Genomic DNA, 24657 nt, shown 5'->3' with positions numbered 1-24657 from the left:
TGCCCTGACGCATGTAGTATATGTCACGCTATGTGAGGAGAGCCTAAAGACTTCCATGCAATAAATCTGATGCTAGGAAAGGAGAGTTGTAATGACGTTGGTGCTGTCACAGATCTCTCCACCTTCAGTGAGTTAAGCACGAAGCAGCTAATGAGGAGCTACAGGAGGTCTCTGTGATTACAAAGTGTATATGGGTGGTATGTAGAGGGTAAAGAAATGTATAGAGCAAAGAGATATTCATTGCTTGTGACTCCACAACTGCTGGTAACAGTAAATAATAATAAATAATTATATTAAGTCATTTAAATTGGTGGTGGGCAACAAGCGGCCTACCGAGGCTTCACCTGCGTCCCCCAGCCATCTGCTCCTGATCTTATTCTCTGCTTTCATAAATAAGGCAGACCGGGGGCAACAGATTTCCGTGGCACGTGTCTTGCTCTGCACAACACAGGTAGCTGCATAGCGGTGGAAGGGTGAGTGCAGCGTGCTCTCCCTCCTTCCTCTGTGCGGCACGTTTGGAGTGCCCCACACGCACCTCTGGAAGAACACAAGGTTGCCCATCACCGATTTAAACCATACCTCCAGAACGAAATAATAAACCAGTGGTAGGGCATGAAAATTTAACATAGACCTAATTCAAAGAATTGTCTTATAAACAACAGAAAAATTATGTAAAATCAACAGCCTTGTTTTAGAATCTCTATATACTGCTTTATGGCAGACTACCAAAAATTCAGATTTTAGACCTTTTACCTAAAAAAAAATTAGATTATAAACAGACTAATCGTAAAAGTTTTTACTATCTATATAAACAATATTGTGGTAAAATTTCACCAACCTATATAGAAATAATCATACTAAATACAACAGAATATCACATGTGCTTAACACAGGAAAAGTTTTTGTACTTGCTTTCCTTACTTGAGCCCACCGGTAGGGACTGTGTGGCATTTTTTGTGTTCTACCAGCTGCTCCGGCGTCTTCATGAACTTATGACACACATCGCACTCATACATTCGAGTGATCAGGTGGATCTGCAGGTGCCGTTCAAACATTGTTTTCGTCTTGCAGACAAAATTGCAGAACACACATTCAAAGCCTGTAATTTAAAAGACCACCTTATAACAGGAGTAATGTAAAAGTTTGCATTCTGCTTTCATATGGGAATTATTCCCGAGATATAAAATATAATAAAGCTCTAGAACTTATGAATAACTAATAATTTTTTATTTTGTTTCTGTAGTAGTGTGCTGTACATTTTAGAATAAACTTGGGAGTATCAAAGTTTCAGTAACAGAAAAATGTAATAAAACCACTTGACGTCGACAAAGTGACACCACGGCCAAGTGAGAATCATGGGCACACATTGACGTGAAGGCGATCTCCTCTTGGACATAATGAAAAGATCACCCAACCATTTAATATAAGGAAAACATGTATGTTATTGCCCTTTTTATGATGTAGATCAATGTTGGATGCAACCACATTGTTACATACATAAACTGATCATGCAAAGTAATTTTTTCATAATATAAGCAATTTAAAAAATCCTATCACATGGAAAAGGGGCAATATGTTATTTGGGTTGATCCGAATGTGTGCAAATAAATGACTAAACAGACTATTAAAATACTGTATTTTTATATAAGCTATGCAGCTGAAATTATTCTGATTTTATAGAAAACAATATTTGCTAAATATTTTTTTAACAAATAACGTGCAAATATTCATTTCAATGCACAAAGCTATTGTAATTACCCGCTATGTGTTTTTTTTATTAAATCATTTTAAAACATGTAAAGATTGGTCTTCCAGAGTTTGAAACGGTCCCTACAGTCCCTACGTTATCCATGCAGAGCTTAGGAGGGTCTGGAGTGTTTACAGCATCACAGCATTCTGTACACTACACTCCCAGACATGTCTAGTGTCTGAGTAATGCAGTCATTCCACAGCACACTGCATACAACACACACTGGAAACACCACACCTCCACTTTACAGTGACCAACAGTGTACAGTGTAAGGACTATGCTTCCAGGCACTCCGGCATCTAACGCAGCTCCCAGCACTGATGCCTACTGGCTCAGCGATATAAACAAACACTCTAACTGCCAAGGCTGTTTTGTTTTGTTTTTTAACAGAGCTCCCAAATTAAAGTCATCAGAGGTAAATGTAATACATATTACATCTAATAGAAGATGTTTCATTTTGAGTGGAGTTCTCCTTTAATTAATAGCTAGAAAAAAAAAAGTGTAATAATACAGATAAGTCAAAACATGCATTATGAGAGTACTTAATAACCCGCTTTGTTGTGATTACCTTTGTCTGACTTCTCTTCACTGCTTACAAAAGACTGGGTGCCAGGCCCTACAGAAATAACTAACAAGTTGTTTGAAGTCTGGCTTCTCAGCGGGGTGTCCGAATCATCTTTACTGTTGGCTGAATCGCTGAGTGCAGACAATGAGGAGGAAGAGGGGCTTATTGATTCCGTGGGGGTCTTTCTTTCATCTCCTACAGAAGGCAAGAATCAGAACAAAAAAACAAACATATCCATATTACCAGAATGATAGCTTTTTATTATTTTTGCGATCAATTACTGATTGGTGGTAGAGATTAACTTCTGAATTAATACAGTACGGAATCTAATCTAAGCCAACTTAATGTCCTAAACCATTCGCATAAAATAGCAAAGAAACACAACAAGTTGCTTTATTTTTAATGTAGGTAAAATATTCTGTTTCCTACTTCCACCTGCAGAATGTGCGAGGTTTCCAGGAAGGTGAATGGGTGCCAGGGTGTAGCAGTACAGCCAGAGTAGCACTAGACTTGCTCATTTTTCACAACATTGGGCACCCTCTGCCAATTGGCACTACCCTCACACCAGTAACACAGTGAACAGGCTGGGTTTGTAATAATACCCAGTAACACACGCGGCTTGGTTGGTAAGAGGACAAGGAGAAGAATGCTGTGGGCATTTCTGTTAATGCTGTACATATTATTGGGCATTACTAGTAGTGGCATTTTACTGGGCACTAGAACAGCTGGACAACTAGAGTTGATATGCTACTGGGTACTATACTACTACTATAGCTGGCATTACTGGACTCTACTACATATTGTCGAAGTCGTATAATTGGATGAACGAAAGTATATTGGTTAATATTGTTTTGCAGTGCGATTGCTATCAGTATGCCACGTAACACGTCGCGTAGCGCAATCACACGGTAAAATGCGCATGCACACTCTAACATTTTGTTATTTATATATTTCATATTTATATTGATTCCATTCCACAGTGATTTGTGAGCAGATAGTATGTAGTTTATTATTAGTTTATATATTATGATTATATGTACACTTTAGTGTTATTTAAGGTTCAGGTTACAGGAAATGTGTCTGATATCATTTTAATCCCCTATTCATCAGCAGTTCTCCGGTTGCTTCGCCGAAGAGATCGCACATTGCATACTCTAGTTAGCGATGTTAGGGAATAAATGTTTAAAGAAATACTGACTATAAAATGCTAATAGACTAGTTGTAACTGGATTCTTGGCGGGAAAGTCAGACCACAACCCCTGGAGAGGTGACCCCAACCTTTGGATATTTTGGTTTGAACTGGCCTATGGACCTGCAGCACTCTGGACCTTCCTGATACCTGGACCAATAGAAGCAATCCGCACCATCTGCATTGTTCTCACTGTAACACTGAGTGTATATAATACAGCTCTCACTGGCACTGGCCTCAGTCTACTCTGACCACAGTAATGTGGAGTGAAGTACTGTTCGCTGGTACCAGTGGGAGCGCAGCTTAGCGAGTGCATGCGGGCGCGGTATGTATGTATCTTTTTGGTATTGGCTATACTGTATTATAATTATGTATTAAACTGCTAAATTTTACATCTGCTAAAATAAATTACTTTGTGCTTTGGAAACACAATACAATCGCTTGGGCAATGCTTATTTGAAAACGATAGAATTACTTTAATAATATTATTGGGCACTACCACTCATACATACATATTATTTTCCATTACTTTTACTGCTGGCATATTAGTGCGCATTACTGTTACTGATGGCTTATTAGTTGGCATTACTGTTTACGATGGCTTGATACTAAGGATTACTCAGTCATGGACCCCATCTGAGGACACCTATATATAGCAGTTTGCATACCTCTGTTCTAGATGCCAACATATCACTTTATTAAGAATATCTATATTAATTAGAATATAATACAACTATATCTATTATGCAAGAAAGAATGACATGAATTTATAACAAATAATTGCTAAGTGGAGGTGTCTGGAAAATTTGAAATGTATGTAGGACATTAGTATAACAGTGATGATTATGGGGGGAGTAAGGAGACCATTTTGCTAACTAGGGGAGGCTGGTTGAAAGCTTACATTTAAAAGGGTGGGCACCCAGTGATAATGGCAGACAACATCTATGTATTTAAAGCATACATGCCAACTTTCAAAACTTCTCACATGTTGTCGCGTCACCATAGCCCCGCCCACACTATAAAATGCCAAAATTCACGGCATTGAATAGCAGGGGTGGGGTTTAATGACGCGATTAAGCCCCGCCATTCAATGCTGTGAATGTCGGCAAATCCGGTAGGTTTGCCTACCCTTACGGGAGTCCAGGAGGACTCCACGAAATTTGGGAGCCTCCTGGGAATTCCAGGAGAGTAGGCAAGTATGATCAAAAGAAATTAGTAACAACTATATGAGACTTGAGGCTGTGTATACACACATATATAAGTTTAGACACATGCATAATAATGTCCAATTGCATTCCCAATATAACATAACAGGCTATTTTACAATTAGCTATAATATATGGATATGCAAATATTCAGCAGCATAGGGCTTATCTGCCAAAAGAGAATAACTCCCAGGGTTGGATGTGAGCTGATCACATGATGCTCAAATTCTTCCCTGGGACACACTCATCGGTCAGGTACACCCCAATCCCGCAGAGCACCCTGGTCAATCACAATAAATACTGCAAGGCAGCTGGGGGATTGCTTCGATGCAAAGGAGGACTCATTTCATTTTTCTGTAACTGTGCTGTGTAGTCAACATTTTCCCAAGTAACAGAAATGTTTAGGCGACCCTCCACCCCATCAGCTCCTACAACCAATGGCCTTCTGGACAAATTTGAATGTAAAAGCTACTAATTGTAATGCATCTGATAGAAGAAGCCTTGGCAGATGCCTAAGCAGATGTATCAAAACCTTAAAATTTAGATAAATTAAAAACTCCACATACTCTTAGAGGAGTACTTTGCTTTTAATAGCAATCCTGATACTTCCTCTGGAACTCTGTGGGAGGCACATAAAGATCTGATAAATATGGCTTCCAAAGACAAGCTAGCCAGAATAATAGAGTGAACTAAACAGCTTCAAGACCTTGAGTCCCAGCATAGAGCGTCACCTGACCCAGAGACTATACTGACCCTCAGGAGAGTTAGAGGAGAGCTAAACTTGATCATCTCAGAACATACCGCACACAAATTGAAATGGCTCAAACAAACCTTTTACAAGATGACTATAACCTCCCAAACCTCTACTGGAGGTATCACCAATGATCATAAAATTAATACAGATGAATTCCAAAACTACTACACCAACCTATATAATTTACCTCAACATCGGAAACCTCCTCTCTTTCTCTAGAAGATCCCATTAAATATTGTGTCCATAGTTAAACTTCCACAGCTCTCTCAACAATCAGCCAAAACCTCAGTGCAGAAATGACTGCAGAGGAAGTAACCCAGGTAATTAAAGATGAAAAATCAGGGTGATCTCCCAGTCCAGATGGCTTCTCAGTGGCCTACTATAATAAATAGATGATCTGATATTTTGTTAGAAGCTTGGATTACCGTTATTCCTAGAGAGATGAAGGATATTCACAACTGTGAAAGCTACGGAACAATCTCCCTCCTGAATAACTACATCAACATTTACGCTAAAATCCTACCCAATCATCTAACCCAACATTGACTGGTGTTGGTCCACCGTGACCGTGGGATTTAACCCAGGTACTCAGGCGAGAGACAATACAAGAATAGCTACAAACTTGATCCAAAAGATTAATTCCATGAAAATCCCATCGGTCATCCTCTCCCTGGACGAGGAGAATGCCTTTAATAGATTATCTTGGCAATTCATGAATCAGACCTCGCAAATATTTGAGAGAACCTAGAAGTTAGAGAGAACCTTATGAAGGCATCTGGGCCTTGTATACCTCCCCTGGGGCTATAATAATGATTACCAGAGCCCCTTCAAATATGGTCCATATTTGAAATGATACCCTACAAGGCTGCCTCTTCTCTCCCCTAATTTTTCCCTGGTGATTGAGCCCATAGCAGCCTTGATTAGATCTAATAAAGACATGCAGTGCTGGTTAGGGACTACAACTATAAAATCTAGAACACAACAACATATTACTCACCCTAACCTGTATAAAATCATAGACGAATAAGGTAAACTCAGGTTACAAAATCGATTTTTTACCAATTCCAAGGTTATAAGGCTACATTTACCTGAGGAAGATAAAAGGGGTGTACCCGAACCCGCCAGCACAATACAGTAAATAAATAAATAAATAAAAACCAGAAGCCCCCCCAAACAGATTAACCCTAGTGCTGTCAGGAATCCTAGTACTGCTGGTACTAGCAATACTAAGGGAACAAAAAATGTGGGGTACCCCCCGGATTTTACTAGAACCAGCACTGGGCTGGAGGCATTATAGCAGGGGAACCCGCAGCGTGGGGTCCCTCTGTCATAATGACAACCAGCCCCAGGCTGGTCAGCACAGGGCTGGATGCCCTAGGGAGATGGGGTCCACAAATAAAATGGACACCCCGTTAGGGGTACTCAGCCCCATGCTGAAAGCACTAGGGCTCTTCTCACACCACCGGGTGGTGGGTGTGTGGTAATAAAATATTTTTAATAAGAAATACAATACATTTTGTGTTGATACACTACAAGTCCCAGTAAGCCCAGGCTGCCTTTAACAGTTTGGGCATTCTGGTGCTTGTAGTACTACCCATGGCTGAAAGGGCATGCTGTCACTTGGGGAACCAAAAGTGCCAGCATGCCCTGGCACACAGGGCCCACTAGGACCTGTAGTGCACCAAGACAAAATGTAAATAAACTACACACCTCGTTGCCAAAATAAGTTTATTGTAAATAAATAAAAACTCCAATAATACTCACCAATCACCAGGTTCTTAATCTGTAATAATTCCAACGATGGTTGTCCAAAAAAATACCTAGTAAAATTAATCCCAGGGTCCATAGTTTACCAAATAAATGACCTAGTAAAATGAATCCCAGCTTGGAAAATAAAAAATCTTCTGTTCTTCAAGCTTGATAAACCAAATGAATCCATCGGAACATGCTTGGTAAAATAACAAAAACCTTAACAGATGACACACACTAGCTCCTGACTGCAAGAGCTCTGTCACAATATGAAACAATGACAGGTCGATTTATGACCTGGGACTTTCCCACACTGCTTTGCACCAGCATGCCCAATGTTAATGGCAGCCTGGCCTTGCTGGTACCTGTAGTGCACCAAGCCATCATTATTAACTATTCTGTGCCGGAACCCCACGGATGTAATGACAGCAGGTCCACCAGCTGCCACTGGCATTACTCTCTGAATGTCGACATTGTGACTGACAACATTACTACTGTCGACAGTCTCAATGTCATCATTTTAAACATGGTGACAGACAGAATGTGTCAACAGTTACACTATCACCTTTTTGGTGTCACCAGTATAAGTGTCGACATATTCACTATCGCCAATTGTACCCAGCCCGACAAACAAACCTTACCTCTGCATTTAACTTCAAATAGCAACCTAAAAAAAAAAAATACTTAGGGATTTTTGCTACTTCTTCATATGAAACTCTAGATCAAGAAAGTTTCCCTAAACTCCCAATCCTATCCAGAATAACTAAAAACTTAAAAGCCTGGATATCTCTGGTAATCTTGTGGATGGTTAGTTATCAAAATGAATATTCTTCTAAAACTATTACATTACCTTCAGACCTTACCAGTTGCAGTATTGTACTCTGTATTTAAAGGCATGCAAAAAGCATTCTCCAAAATTGGAGGTCATGGCTTTCCATATACTAAGCTTCATTATATGGCTGCACATTTAGAACAGATAGCAGCAACCATTGCCCCCACCAAAACAATCACTTGGCTGAACATTGAGACTAAGGACTAGATTTACTAAATGGCGGGTTTGAAAAAAGTAGAGATGTTGCCTATAGCAACCAATCAGATTCTAGGTTTAATTTTGTAGAATGCATTAAATAAATGAAAGCTAGAATCTGATTGGTTGCTATAGTCAATACCTCCACTTTTTCAAACCCGCAGTTTAGTAAATATACCCCAAAGCTTCTAGCTCTCATCCCTATATATGGGGTCTCTCTAAGTCGGTCTTACCACCTCTATTACTCCCATTTGAGATAATCTATCCTTCCCTCTGGGTCTGAACTACAAACCATTTGAATCTTGGATCCAGTCAGGAGTTTGCTGCATTGCTTATCTTATAGAAGGTGCCTGCTTTTCTGTCTATGATCCAACAAAAACCGTAAGGCTATTTGAATATTATAAATTAGACACTTTACTCTTACATTCCATCTGTATGAGAATTTTCATGCTCCCTCCCCATTTGAAACATTTTGCCTCCAATCCCCTTTGCTTAGACATATGATCTCTCTGTTATATAACATGCTACTTGATATTACAACAGAATTCCAAAGCAAGCACAAGAGTGAACACAAAAAATTACCTTTCCCCCCATCCTGAGGAGGACTGTTGGGATAGAAATAAGAGACAGCACAGCTCAAGCCACTATCTCAACCGTAATTAATGAGACAGCCTACAAACTAAATATTACAGGTGGTACTATACACCTGATGAACTCAATACAATGTTTTCTAACACTGATCCAGCTTAAAGGTCCACCACATATACCATATCAGGGAGACCTGTCCAAAGATATTTCTCTTCTAGGGAAAGGTACAAGGTTCTAGGACAAGGTACACTGATTAAGGACCTTCATCCAAGGTTATCCTCCCCAAGACTTATCCACTCATTCTTTAAAATTACTTCTCACATTCTGCCTGCGTCAAAGTCTGTAATAGCAGCTTGCTAGAAACTAGCTAGTGGATACCCCCCCCATTCATTACTTAAAAATCATATATGGCATATTGCCATACGTACATAATAGACCGGTACTTTTCACCTTTCCTCTCCTCAATCCTTAGCTACTATACCACTCCCAATCTCCACATCAACGCATCTTTTAATACGTATCAACCACAGTTTTGTTTGGTTAGTACTCCTGTAGTTCTCCTCACCTCGATTCACCTATTCATTATAGATAATTCTGACAATGTTTATGCTTTATATTACAAAAAGAAGAAAAAAAGTACTTTGTGACCATGTTCAATTCTATGTCTTGTACCACAATTGTCTGTAGAAAACCATGAAGTTAGCAACATTTAATCATTGGTTCCAGTTGCTGCCAGTGGGGGGCAAATCCTGACTGCAAGGGGTTTTAGAAAATTGGACTCCATGGTTTTTTAAGGGGGTGAAAAGATGATCTATCCCATCATATGGTTTCATGTGAAATCATTGTACACAGTCACCCTGGAAAGAGAAACCTCTTCTCCTTACCTGAGTGTTTGCTGCTGATGTGGGTCCTCATATCGGCTTCCTCCATGGTGACATAGTCACAAGTGCTGCAGCAAATGGAATACATCCATTGTTCCTTGTCTACATGGAGGGACATGTGGCTCACAAATTGGACATTCAGCTCGGTCTCAAAGCCACAGACATGACAGCTATAATTATTTAGAAAAAAATGATCATGTTGTTTACTTAAGTAATACATGATTAAGATACACAGAAAACTCTTAAGCATAACATTGTATAATACAAAAGAATAATTCTTGTCCTGGTAATATAAATATCTATTTATGAAGCATGCTGCATAGGTAGCCACTTCTGTTACATTAAAGTTTCAGGTCACTGGTTTGTTCAATCTGTAAATGATATTTTACTACAAGAGAGCCAGATGTGGATTCACCCAAGTCTGTGTAATAAAGAATCTCTGCTAACATCACGGACTTTCAAACAGTTATTTTAATGTCTGAAATATTTACACAAATATTCTATCAAATCGTCTAATCTCCGCTTTGCTACTTGTGTACTCACTACCTTCTAAACAGGTCACCTCAAACCGTTTTAAAACTTTCGTAGCTGCAGTGATTGTTGTTGTTCTGCTGTAAATGGTCATTGTATTCCCCACTGAGAGGTTGGTTCTCCTCAAAATGCAGCAGTATGGATGGAACTCCATAATAGGACCATGCCTCAGAAACTATATAATCATCCTAAGCACTTTTGGAAGATATAAGCATGATAACGGGTTAATATAGTTTCTTGTTAACCCTTCCATTGATGGAGGAAAGAACAGAACTTTAAAGATTTGCGTTTTTCAATTTACAGATATGTTGCACGATGGGCAAAATGACATTATACAGAAGAGTATAATGATGATGGTAATTGGGAACTACAGGTTCCAGATGCTGCACATCACCTAGTGGATTCCTCTGGGCAAACAGAAGCAAAGTAGCACTGCCAAGTACAGTTGTAAAGGCTGGTTTGTTGCTAAGTAGAGAGCACATGGCACCTCAGAAACCAATTCAAACAGTCTGGACGGCTTCCCAGGTTACTGTGCACTATTTCACAGGCTTCCAGGAACTCCATGTCCCAATCATTCGTGGATTATGAACACAATGCTGCCAGCGGCTGTTATCTAGTGTACAGAACTTGCACTGTAGAATAAGAGAGTTCATTGTGCTAAACAGCAAATGGACGCGTTTATTGCCGATTCATATCCACAGTCACAGTGCAGGGGATATGTGACTTTCAGAAGTATAACAAGTAGGAAATCAGTTTGTATTCAATTTCTGTAGGTTCTGGAGTGTGGCATGATAGATATAAAATACATATACACAATGTCATGTTATTGTGCCTTGTATATATATATATATATATATATATATATATATATATATATATATATATATATATATATATATATATATATATATATATATATATATCTATACACAGTATATGCCCCGCATCTTTATGGCAATGCCATATTAGGACCTGGAACAAGTAGCAAAGGTGAGACTGCAGTTATTTGAGCTACTGGTAAATCACTGGTTCTGCACCTGTACATGAATTAATTAATCCACAATTGTATTTCTCCAAAGCATGTCTACTAGGCTGTTATTCACTCTATATCTGCTGTATTAAAGAATCACATTCTTCTAACATGGCAGAGTGGCGAAGGAGCGCATGATGAACATATGCAGTTAAATATCTTCACTCCATTTATTTCAGAGATATTATTCAGCTCCGTAATACAGATATTGGTAAACACTAAATGGACAAAAGTATTTGGACGCTTGACCAGTACACCAACAGGGACCGTAATAACAATGTATTCAAATACATATACTTTAATATGGAGTTGGTCCCTCTTTTACAGCCATAACAGCTTCCACTCTCCTTGGAAGGCTTTCCACAAGATGTTGGAGTGTTTCTGTGGGAATTTGTTCCCATTCATTCTGTAGAGCATTTATGAGGTCAGGCACTGATGTTGGGCTAGAAGGCCTGGCTCGCAATCTCCAATCTAGTTCATCCCAAAGGTGTTCAATGGGGTAGAGATCAAGGCTCTGTGCAGGCCATTCAAGTTCTTCCACACTGAACTCATCAAACCATGTCTTTGTAGTCCTTGCTTTGTGCACTGGGGCACAGTCATATTGGAACAGAAAAGTGCCTTCCTCAAACTGTTGCCACAAAGTTGGAAGCAAAGTATTGTCCAAACTGACATGGTATGCTGAAGCATTAAGATTGCCTTTCACTGGAGATAAGGGGCCTAGCCGAAACCCTGAAAAACAGCCCCATACCATTATTCCTCCTCCACCAAACTTCACAGTTGGCAAAATGCAGTCAGACAGGTAACGTTCTCCTGGCATCCGCCAAACCCAGACTCGCCCATCTAACTGCCTAACAGAGAAGCGTGATTCGTCACTCCACAGAACACGTTTCCACTGCTCCACAGTCCAGTGTTGGTGTACTTAACACCACTTCATCCGACACTTGGCATTGGTCTGGTGATGTGAGGCTTGCGTGCAGCTGCTCAGGAATGGAAACCCATTCCATTAAGCTCTCACCGCACAGTTTTTGTGCTTATACTAATACCTGTGGAAGTTTGGAACTCTTCATCTATGGAATCGCCAGAGTGTTGGTGACTTTTATGCACCATGCGCCTTAGCAGTCGTTGACCCCGATCTCTAATTTTACGTGGTCTTCCACTTCATGGCTGAGTTGCTGTTGTTCCTAAACACTTTAGATCACTTACAGTAGACCGTGGAGTATTCAGCAGGGATGAAATTTCACGAACCATATTACTGCAAAGGTGGCATCCTATCACAGTACCACGCTTGAAGTCACTGAGTTCTTCAAAACGACCCATTTTGTATCACAAATGTTTGCAAATGGAGACTGCATGGCTAGGTGCTTGATTTTATACATCTCTGGCAACGGGTCTGATTGAAACACCTCAATTCAATAATTAACAGGTGTGGCCAAATACTTGTGTCCATATAGTGTATATTAATGTCACATGGTGGCTTTACTTGCGTTACTTACATTAAGTAAAGCCACAATTGGCTGTTTAACCAATAAACAACTTAAAAGTTCAAAACATCTGAGATCTACTTATATCTAGACAAAGTAAAGCAGAGTTACTCACCTATAGTAATATGGGTTCTTCTTTTTGTCACCGGTTTCAGAAATGACTGCACTGACAATATCTTCTGTGTCTGTGCTCACCAGCTTCACCGCATGGACAGTTAGGTGTTGGTTCAGGTTAGCACGGCACTTTGCAGCATAGGGGCACAAATGGCACTTATACTTTCTCTCTTCTGTGCAGGACAATCAATAAAACAGTAATAATAAGTTAACAAAATAAACCCATATTCACTTTGAACTTACACTTAATGCTTGCTTAGAGTATGGTATGTTTTGTTTAGAGGCAGAGGCAGAACTAGCGAGCTGTGGGCCCCAGTGCAAGAAGGCGGGGAGGAGGGAACCGGGGGTCCCTGACCCTCTGCATATGCCATGCAGGTGACCCAAATATCTCCATGAACTGCACCTGCTGCACCAATGGTAGTTCCGCCACTGCTTAGAGGTTCGTATCCTTTATTGCCAAGGACCCAGTTGAAGTCTGTGAGCCATCTTTTGTATTAGTAATGCATTTTCTTGCATTACTTTACTATTGTCTCATATCTCCCCAGTTCTGATTGTCCCTAACTGCACAAGAAGGGGGCGTAGTCACATCATACAGGGAGGTGGTGATATCATATCAACACCAATCTCCCCCCTAAAAGCACCTCCTTCAATACTGCACGCACACCGGTATGCACTGAACGGAAGTGGCACCAGCCAGCAGGCACATCTCCCAACTGTCCGGGACAAAAGTCCTGATCTCCAGGATGGCAGGACAGTCCCCTCAAATCGAGGCAGCTCCGCCAAATACTGGACAGTTGGGAAGTATGTTGTCTAGTGTCGATTTGGCGCAATCGACAAACAAACGACCTGATCAAGGTTTACTATACATATATTTACTATTGTGTGTAGTACAGGGGCGGATCTAGACTTTATGTTTAGGGGGGGCGATTTTGCATAATCACGCCCCTCCTTTGCTCTGATTGGCTGGCCTGCGTTAACCCCACCTTCCGCCCGCAATTGGCCCCGCCCCCTCCCACTGTGGTCGCCGGCTGGGACCACTCTGATTGGCTGGCCCACATTTAGCCCCGCCCCTCCCGTTTTAATCGGCGGCTGGGACCTAGCTTTTTGCTGCTAGGGGGGGGGGCGAATGCCCCGATCGCCCCCCCCCTGGATCCGCCACTGGTGTAGTATGTTTTTAGTGCTTAATGTATGCACCTGCACTATGGATTGGATTTCACTACCTTTGATGAAATAGGATGTACATCTCCCTGATTACAGGGCACCAAATAGTTTAGCTGGCAGGTAAACTCAGAAAAAATAAAATGCAGACATCTGTTGATAAGGTGGAACATGTCCCATCAAGTCTGGTTACAATCTGATCACGTAGGGTGGATCATTTTGGGTCTACACGTTTGGTAAATTTGGGAAAAATCACCCCAACTTGCCAATACAATTGCCACATGTGTAGCCAGCTCTGTTATACAAATCCATCTTTTATAACTACTGAAGAAACCAATAAAGGAAGCTAGGGATATTTTATTACATTGTAAATTATTTCTGGCTTTTCTCATTTCTGAGATATGAGTCAAGGGGTTAAATGTATTAAGATGAGAGTTTTCTGGCAGGTTTGAAAAACCAATCAGATTCCAGCTTTCATTTATTTAGCACATTCTACAAAATGACAGCTAGAATCTGATTGGTTGCTATAGGCAACATCTCCCCTTTTTCAAACACTCAGCTTGATAAATTTACCCCCAGGGCTTAGTTAGTTTGAACCAGACGATACAACACATTTCTTGCGCCTTTTTTAGGACAGGTTAAAATCTTGTGTCACCTCACAAACATCTGCTCTGAAGCAAAGCTTGACGATATGTGCCATGAATTTATTGTTAACCTTTATAGCGCCAACATATTACACGGTGCACTAAGGAAAATATTTAATCAGTTACGTCAGACCCTGCCCGATAGCAACTTATAGTAGAAGTTCTCTATCTCTTACACAGACACCCCATATTGGTGAGTTACCCCGCTAGTAAGGCATTTTCAGCATGAAGTTGCACAAAGGTGACAGGGGTACCGGGGATGGGACAGGGGAACAATACGGTGCACAAATGATGTTACATGAATATCAGTATCCAGAGAAAGAGGTTAATGTAACTATGGAACTGGCTGGATCATGTACTGGGTGTCAGCGGATACAAGAACAGCTGTTACATCCGCTGCTCACACTAGGGTTAGTAAAGTGTGGTAATTGACAATGGGCAGCAATGGGTCATAGGAAATGACGGCATGAGGGGCAAGAGGAAGACAGTAGTGAAAGTGAGGGCTGTTGGTCAGCAATGGACAGAGGAAGCTTGTTAGTGCGAAGATGGTGATAAAACAAGAGGAGGACAGCATGCAGGAAGGTCTGTATAACAGTGGTGTTTGTGCAAATCAGTTATTAGTGTGTGTGTGGTTGTAGTTACAGAGTGTTTTGTGGATGACTGTATCTACATTTGGTGAGATAGAAAGTTAATCTACGACTAAAGCCAAGATATGCTAGGTATAGCTAAATTTGTGGAATGTAAATGTAATATAACTGTTACCTATAAAGTTATTACAAGTCGCAAACTCCAAGGTTACATCTTATATCAATAAAATTAGTAAAAAAATTATAATTTATATTGCACAAGAAAAGGCTAATTCCACCGTAAAAAAAAATTGAGTAGAATTCCGTGATAATGTATGACTTATTAAACTGATTTTTCAGTTTTGGGAGCATTAAACTTAGTTAATTTGGACTCATGTAATATATTTTTTCTAATACACATTAGAAGCATGCTAAAAAAATATATGTGAAAATTGACAGTGTTTATCCCATACTTGCCTACTCTCCTAGAAGGCTCCTGAATTTTGGGGAGTCCGTGAGTAGGGAAAGCTTCCGCATTTGACAAAATGCACGGAAAGTGAATCGAGAGGGCAGGGCTTAATTGTGCCATTAAGCTCCGCCCCTCCATTAAATGCCGCAAGGCAATGTCACCACGCCCTCCAGGGCAGAAATCTTAAAAGTTGGCATATATGGTTTATCCTCTGTGTGTACCATTATATTTAACAGTTAATATTCCTGATTTGATACGATCCCAAACTAAATTCATTTAGACCACTGGAGGAATCGCTCCCTATCAAAAATATCTTATGGATTTCCCTTCCCTTCAGGTGATCCTGATTTGCATTTCCACCAACAATCCCTAATTTTATACTTTCCATGCCTTCAAATCCTTTGCATTACTGTTTTTCCCCCCAAATGCTTAGCTACCAAAATATCTCTGAAAATCTTATAATATAAAATCGTTTGAGTAGAGCAGTTTCTTTTATTTCTAAAGAAATTCTCCTTTTGGAAAGCTTATTAGTGTGCATGGGAGATGTGCACCTATGTAATGGAATATACCATTTGCCACAGTTTTCTTTAGGAAGATATTGGTTGTAATACTACCATCATCTTGTAACTCAAGTTAAATCAAGAAAGTTAACCTTCTCTTGGCTAATCACCATGGTCAGTCTAAAAGACTGATTCAATTAACCACGAAGTTCTGCAGTAGCTTTGCACTTTATATTTATGTGCATAAAAATGGTAATTAGGCTAATGACAACATTGCTCATTTTTGTTCGCACCCATGTGAGGTGAAAGCAAAAAATGTGTGAAGATCATTATGTAAATAATAAAAGGAGAGAAATGTTGTTTTATTAAACAAATAAGAGATAAAATCTGAAAACCCTCTTAAATGATTCACTAACCAATATGTTAATAGTAAGAATTAGATGGGTATGATCCAGTATAATTATCCCATAGTCTGTATCAATAGGAGGGGAGAGAGAATTACTTTTATTGTCATTATATTTATGATAGATTAGCAGAACATTAACACATCAGGTAATAACTAAGGCAAGTTGTATTCTGAAACACCACGAGGTTTGTGTTATACTACATATCCTGCTAATAAATAATATACGTCCCTCACATATTTGATTAGGCCTTTATAAAATTAAATTATTCTTTCTTTGATCCCGATTACTGAACATTTTAATATTTCACTGGCTTTAATACTATGGTATTAACGGTATTTACACGCAGGATTACCGTATTAACGGTAATATTTTTGGAGTGTGGGATTTTCGGCGATCCCGCCGTCAATTGAATATGCCCCTATATGTTTTAATTAAGTATATTCAGATGTGTCCCACTTTGAGATAGCTACAGCACCTTTTCCTTGTTTTCTTGGATTCTGCAAGTGTTTGACTAGGGTGAAAGCACTTGTTGTATTAAACCTTCATCTACTGCCAGTATACCCATAGATTAATAGTCTTGTGGTCTGTCTACTTGTGTGGTTATGTTAGAGAGCACATGACTGCATGTGACAGGCCCAGGGTGCCCAGTAGCAGAGATTAGTGATAGAAGGCCCCTGTTACACTGACCTGGTTATATACAGAAGTCACAAACGTATATAATATATATCAATGCGTTACCTGTGTGCAATAACAGATGTCGAGATAACGTCTGCTGTCGGCCAAAAACTTTTCCACAGACATCGCATGGAAAGAGCTGCTCGTTTAGTTTCCAGGCTGCTAGTCCGCTGCCTGAATCTAACCCAAGAGGTTCTGCATCTACAACAATGGAGAAAACACATTAAAATCTGGTATACATTCTCTGGCATTTTGCTGGACATAAACATAAACAGAACATAAAATTTGATAAGAACCACTTGACCCATCTAGTTTGCCCAATGTTTTATTAACCTATGGTAACCTCATCATCATCATCATCATTTATTTATATAGCGCCACTGATTCTGCAGCGCTGTACAGAGAACTCATTCACATCAGTCCCTGCCCCATTGGAGCTTACAGTCTAAATTCCCTAACATACATACACAGACAGACAGAGACTAGGGTCAATTTTGATAGCAGCCAGTTAACATACTAGTATGTTTTTGGAGTGTGGGAGGAAACCGGAGCACCCGGGGGAAACCCACGCAAACACGGGGAGAACATACAAACTCCACACAGATAAGGCCATGGTCGGGAATTGAACTCATGACCCCAGCGCTGTGAGGCAGAAGTGCTAACCACTTAGCCGCCGTGCTGCCCCTATTTGATCCTATTGTTTATAAGGATATTCTTATGTCTATCCCAAGCATGTTTAAACTGCTCTATTGTATTAGCCTCTTCTACCTCTGATGGGAGGCTATTCCACTTATCCACTACTTGCTCTGTAAAGTAGTTTTTCTTCAAACTTCCTCTGAACCTACTTCCCTCCAGTTTCAGTCTATGTCCTCGTGTTCTAATATTTCTCTTCTCTTCAAACCTTTAGCTCTGTCCTGATAAGAGAGATAAGAGACCAGCTTTTTCTTATACACCACCAGATTTTACAAAATTGTCAAACACAACCTTGACATATTTTGATTGACGGACTCATACAAGAAAAGGTTATGTAAAATTGCCGACAACAGCACATCCGCTTGTACGTGTCATTAATATCAGCATTGATCTAGTTTTCATACAAAAAAATCCTGCAAAATCACTATATGACTACGGTATTTTGAAGACATCTTTGCACAAATGTATGCCAAGTGCTGTGTTTTTATTGGGGCCTAACTGTCAAAGGACACATAATTCATAGGATAATCCATGAGCTCTGGCCAGCACATGCACAGTCCTCATGTCTAAGAGGCAAACTACCTGGACAGCTATCAAAAGAAGTGGCTTGTGGTGGGAAAACAGATGTTCTTGGCCACAGAGGGATACACCGATCATGTTATATGTATAAACAACTTACAGGGGAAACATCAAAGACACAGCAAGAAATGTAGAACAGCTCCTGAAACACCGTTATTCTACTCAGACTGACATCAGCATCAGCAGCTGTAATATACCATACGTTTAATATTCACATCTACAGATCTCACTTCCACGGTCTGCCGGGAAGTCTACAGTTATTAATATCTTTATTTTTTTTCAATTCATGCATCTATGTTTATCTTCCAAATTCATTCGTTTTCTATTTCTGATTAATGTTTCACTGCAGTGAGAAACAATAGCATACTGCACTTCAATATACAAATATATTCCAAGTAGCTTTTTTCGGAAAGATATTTTGACTGCAGCCTTTTGTCTTGAATTTTAGCTAAATATTACAAGAACAAGTCTCTCTGGTACCGAAAGGCAAATGCGGGGTCGCGGGGCAAATCAGTGGATGTTAGTTATAGTTAGAGAGTGTGGTAACACAAATGCTGCGTCATCATAATCCGTATCGGGAGTTACAGTGGGGCCAGGATGACTCATCATCAATAACCCGCAACGTCTTTTTCACAAGGGAATTGGGCAGGTTTTGGGAGGGTGGCCTAATCTCCAACTCTGCAAAATTCGTGAGTCTTCAGACAAGCACATATAATTAGTTGCAGATATGTTGTAAAGCTTAAATACAAAATAAAACGTTAAACAAAAAAAAAAATTGATGTGTCAAATTAACTTCTATTATTTCAGTTTGGAATTTTCAATGAAAATATATTTTCTTCTTGGGCTCTAAAGGGTTCCTTTCTGTCACATTTTCTTGCCATCGCTCTGGAGGTCACCTTCACATAACAGAAAAGGCCGGCATGGGGAAGACTGTAAATTAGTTCCAAGCATTCTCTAGCTATATTTTGGTGTGTTTTCTGCATGATATTGTAGCACTCCCTAATGCCACCTTGTGGTATTTTAAAAAAGCATAGAATAAATCATACTATAACAACTATATGTGTTTTTTCACTCAGAAGTAAACTGTAGAAGGTTCTCCCACTGGAATGCTATCCATTTTGCCAATAATTAAGTGTGTATATATATATATATATATATATATATATATATATATATATATATATATATATATCACAAAAAACACACAAAGTTGTTATTAAGTAAGTAAGCTAAGTATTGGTCATACAAACCAGTTTTCTAGAAAAGAGAAAATGCTGCATTAAAAGTAAAACATATTCTTGTCCCAACTTGGAATGTTACGGTCACAGGTTTAGAAAATACTGAAGACAAACAGCGGCGCATAGTCCGCACCTCCAAAGCATTAGTAAAGGTGATAATACATTACACAACATATTCTATGTGCAGACATATATTCATGTATTTATTAAGTTACAAAAAAGAGGATTTATGTACTTACGTTAAATCCGTTTCTCTGATTCCGTCTGGGGGACACTGCTTACCATGGGTTGTGGAGGGGAGCTTGGGAGTTGGCACCTAACTAGTTAACTTTAGTACTGCTGACAAACCCCTCCCCTGCCTCTTCTTGTCCAGTTAGTTTTAACAAGCCCAAGGATAAAAAGGGCAGTCACACAAGAGCACACAGAAGAATAACAGAAGGGAGGGATCGCAGTGTCCCCCAGACGGAATCAGAGAAACGGATTTAACGTAAGTACATAAATCCTCTTTTCTCTTTCATCCGGTCTGGGGGACACTGCTTACCATGGGGACGTTCTAAAGCAGACCCCTAAGGGTGGGACTACTCTGAAAGCCCCGCTCGTAAAGCACTGCGAGCGAAATTTGCATCAGCTGATGCAAAAACATTAAACTGATAAAATTTTGTAAAGGTGTGGACAGAGGACCAGGTGGTTGCCCTGCAAAGCTGGTCTGCAGAAGCTCCATTTCTTGCTGCCCACGAAGCCCCTACCGATCTGGTGGAATGGGCTGTAAGTCTCTCCGGCACAGGACCGCTAGCCTTTATATAAGCATGCCTGATGGTAGACGTAATCCATCTAGCGATGGATTGTTTAGAGGCTGGCCAGCCTCTCTTAAATTTACCCTAAGTACTAAAAAATGCTGCCCAAACTCCAGGGCACCTAAAAAAAACTGGACAGGAAGAGGCAGGGGGATTGTAGAGGGGAGGGGTTTGTCAGCAGTACTAAAGTTAACTAGTTAGGTGCCAACTCCCAAGCTCCCCTCCACAACCCATGGTAAGCAGTGTCCCCCAGACCGGATGAAAGAGAAAATAACTTTTCAATTCACCAAAGAACAAATGGCATTTCCATAAAGATTCAAACTGGGCCAAGTTATACTTAGAATAAAGCACTCCCTATTGTAATTATATTGATATCATAAGTCACTGAGGATCTCTGTCACCATACAAAAGCACAAGGCTGTAGGCCAAGTTCTTTTATACAGGTCACTATCTATAGTAATGTACAGTAGGGGATGTATTATGTCTTACAACATAATTAATTAATATGTTTTCCTAATGAAAACGAAGATGCAAAAGCAAAACAAGTAACGTTATATGAAGAATTACATGAAATCTATCAAAGTATATCAGGAGATATCTGTAGACCGTGATCCTCTCTAGGCCACCTCTTGTCACCTTGGCACTGTGTGCAGTGTTATCACTAGTGGAGAAGCAAGTGCTCTCAGTGATCATCTGAACTATCCCTTCACAACAAAATCGGTTTTAATTGCAGTTGTTGCTAAAAATACAAACCAACTGTTTCAGAATTAAACATCTGCATCTTGACTACATGCATCATCGGCTGAAACATTAGACAGAAGCCCTGTTATTTTACTGCGTGAAATCACAGACCTACATCCCCTCACTGGCTCTCCATTCCCTACAGAGTTCAATTTAAGCATTTCTAACCTGTCACCAGAAGGGTGAAATATGACCACATCCCCTGTGTATATGGGCCTATATATATTTGCCCTGTATCACGCTACATATGCCATGGCATGCAGCCTGCACTTTGCATATCCATCTTTCCTTCTCCATGCTATGCCCAGTGCACTTTGTGTATGTATATGTATATATATTAATATATACACACACATACATACACAAAGTGCACTGGAAATAGCATGGCAAAGGAAAGATGTAAATGCAAAGTGCAGGCTGCATGCCATGGCATATGTAGCGTGATACAGGGCAAATATATATAGGCCCATATACACAGGGGATGTGGTCATATTTCACATACATACATACACACACACACACTAATATATATATATATACATACATATACATACATACACACACACACACACACACACACCATGGGCCATGATATGCACAGTGAAGAACTCCTACTATAGGAAGTTTAATGAAGTGATGAAATGAAAAGTCTTAAATAAAGACGGCCTATAAAGATCAACATTATATGTTTTCTAGGCCTGTATAAAAAATATACAGTATAATTTAAAAATAGTCAGTTATTATTTGAAGTAGTTGCTCTACGATCTCTATAAAAAGACTGCATGGAAAATTCAGCGAAATAGGAAGCCAATTCTGACTTTTACTTAATCATAAATTCTTTCCTTTAGTTATGTAACTGTAATAGAGCTTTGCGGCCAAAGTTCTAAACAGTGTAACCTCTGACAGTGTCTGATGTTGCCCTCTCCTGCACAGTATTTCTCCCACCAAAGTTTTACTGAGGATTTTCTAAGTCTATCTAGTCATGAAAGCATTGGGTCCTTACAGATATCCTTGCAGACGAGCACTCTGTGATTAATCATTGTGGAGCTGCGCCTCTCTCTGGTCTGTGAACCTACCACAGAAAACTGTGGCAAAGGTGAAATTCCCACCAAGATACTTTTACGAGAGACAGCTTCTAATTCAAAATCAGCCTAACACTACTGCACTTCATTTGTCATATTACAGGATCATTATTGCTCTACAAATGCTACAAACATCGCAGACACCTATAGCCCAAATATATGTAGGAATGGAACAAATTAATGTGAGCCATACAGACAATTGTTATAATTGTAAATATCTAAAGAAATGTGGACATTTTAGATCTTTGTTTGCCTCATGGACCTTTTCAGTTGCAGCAACTCAATCCTCATAGTGGGCCGGAGTCATTAAGGAGAGCAAATAAAAAAAAAGGAGTAAGTTTGCTTCTGGACAAGCCATGTTACAATGCAAAGGGTGCAAATTAGTTTATTATTTTGCACATAAGGAAAACACTGGCTGCTTTTTATCTGGCACACAAATACTTGATAACTTTATTTTTACATTGACATTTAAAGTTGGTCTAGGACATACCCTACTCCAACTATAAATCTGTCCCCACAATTTAAATTTACCTCACCCTACAATGCAACATGGTTTTGCCAAGATGCAAATTTACTCATTTTTTATGATTTGCTCTCCTTTATGACTCAGGTCCACTGTGAGAATTGAGTTGCTGTGACTGAAACAGTCTATGAGGGGCAGCATGATGGCTAAGTGGTTAGCACTTCTGCCTCACAGCGCTGGGGTCACGAGTGCCATTCCCGACCATGGCCTTATCTGTGTGGAGTTTGTATGTCCTCCCCGTGTTTGCGTGGGTTTCCTCCCACACTCCATACTAGTATGTTAACTGGCTGCTATCAAAATTGACCCTAGTCTCTCTCTGTCTGTCTGTGTATGTATGTTAGGGAATTTAGACTGTAAGCTTCAATGGACAGGGACTGATGTACAGCGCTGCGGAATCAGTGGCGCTATATAAATAAATGGTGATAATGATGATGATGAGGCAAACAAAGATCTAAAATGTCCACATTTCTTTAGATATTTAAAATTATAACAATTGTCTGTATGGCAAGACATGCACAAAATAATTTCCCATATGGCTTAATAAAGCAGTTCACAGTTCACAATTTTCCCACCTCTATTAATATTCCACTACAAATGGCCAAACCTGCTGTCATTTTGGCCTTTCTGTTACAAATGACACACCATACTTATGAGAATTGATAATGAGGGTCACTCTGCTCATTACACATATTATTCCCACTTGTTACTTGACCCCAGCACTGCATATGACACAGATGGAGATTTTATTTTATGTGGACATCTCTGGTCTCCACATAACCTCAGTTACGGATCAAGATCCTTTAATTGGTTATGGCTGAGCTTCTTTCAAGCTACAAATTGGTGCTGTGAGGATCTATTGTCAAAATACCATTCATTGTGCCTATATTTTACACAAGATTTTTATTATTATATATAAATAGCTGACGATGATGATTATATGGAGCAAACATGTCCTGCAGCTGTATACAAAGATAAATATTCTTCCTACGTGTGTGTGTGTGTATGTATATGCGTATAATATATATATATATATATATATATATATATATATATATATATATATATATATATATATATATATACATATACATATATATATATACATATACACACACATATACATATATATATATATATATATACACATATATCTATATCATTCTAACTTGTACAACTAACGTTCATTACAATTTTTGTTCTGCTTACAATTGTTACATAGTTAGAATTGCTCCACTAAACTTAATCCCAAAACATACACTTCTGTTGCTGGGAACACGGTCAGCCAGAAAGAGGTTAAATATTATTTACCTGACTCAGACCAACAACAACAACAAAAGAAAGTAGCACAGTCTGACACACTGAGATTTACAGAACATGCACAAATAATAATATCCTAATGTTTCTAACCACTATACCTGGCAATGAAGGTCTTCCTTGAGGAGAAGTATCATTTTTTGGGAGGTCTTTTGAGGTGAAAGGTGATTGTCTAAATTTTTCTTCTGAAAAAAATGGGCTAAGAATAAACAATGAACATAATTAATTCACACAGAATGCACAGTGAAATGTAAACATACAACAAGCAGGACCTTATCATCCAATTAGCTGAACAGGGTGCTAGGCTTTTAGGGGGCAGATGGGGCAACATTTGTGGGGCTGCAAAATTGTGACAGAGAGAAGTATAACCTCAAATATTAAAATATAAGAGTATAGTGGAAAAAAGACAT

At 39.5% G+C, this 24657-nt stretch overlaps 1 protein-coding gene across 1 annotated transcript in view; it reads right to left on the bottom strand.

Moving 5' to 3' along the window:
• Window positions 1–24657, bottom strand: part of ZNF827 (zinc finger protein 827) — a 167526-nt gene that overhangs the window by 11252 nt on the left and 131617 nt on the right. The window contains exons 8-13 of the mRNA XM_075199134.1: window positions 24349–24446; window positions 17347–17484; window positions 12866–13037; window positions 9712–9878; window positions 2319–2510; window positions 922–1099 (exon numbers count right to left, since the gene is read on the bottom strand). Coding sequence (XP_075055235.1) covers window positions 922–1099; window positions 2319–2510; window positions 9712–9878; window positions 12866–13037; window positions 17347–17484; window positions 24349–24446 — 945 coding nt within the window. The remainder of the gene's footprint in view (window positions 1–921; window positions 1100–2318; window positions 2511–9711; window positions 9879–12865; window positions 13038–17346; window positions 17485–24348; window positions 24447–24657) is intronic.

This window comes from Mixophyes fleayi, chromosome 1 (genome assembly GCF_038048845.1).
Source record: "Mixophyes fleayi isolate aMixFle1 chromosome 1, aMixFle1.hap1, whole genome shotgun sequence".
Lineage (NCBI taxonomy): Eukaryota > Metazoa > Chordata > Amphibia > Anura > Limnodynastidae > Mixophyes > Mixophyes fleayi.
The sequence above is the reverse complement of the archived record's forward strand: the minus strand, read 5'-3'. Positions and strand labels throughout refer to the sequence as shown.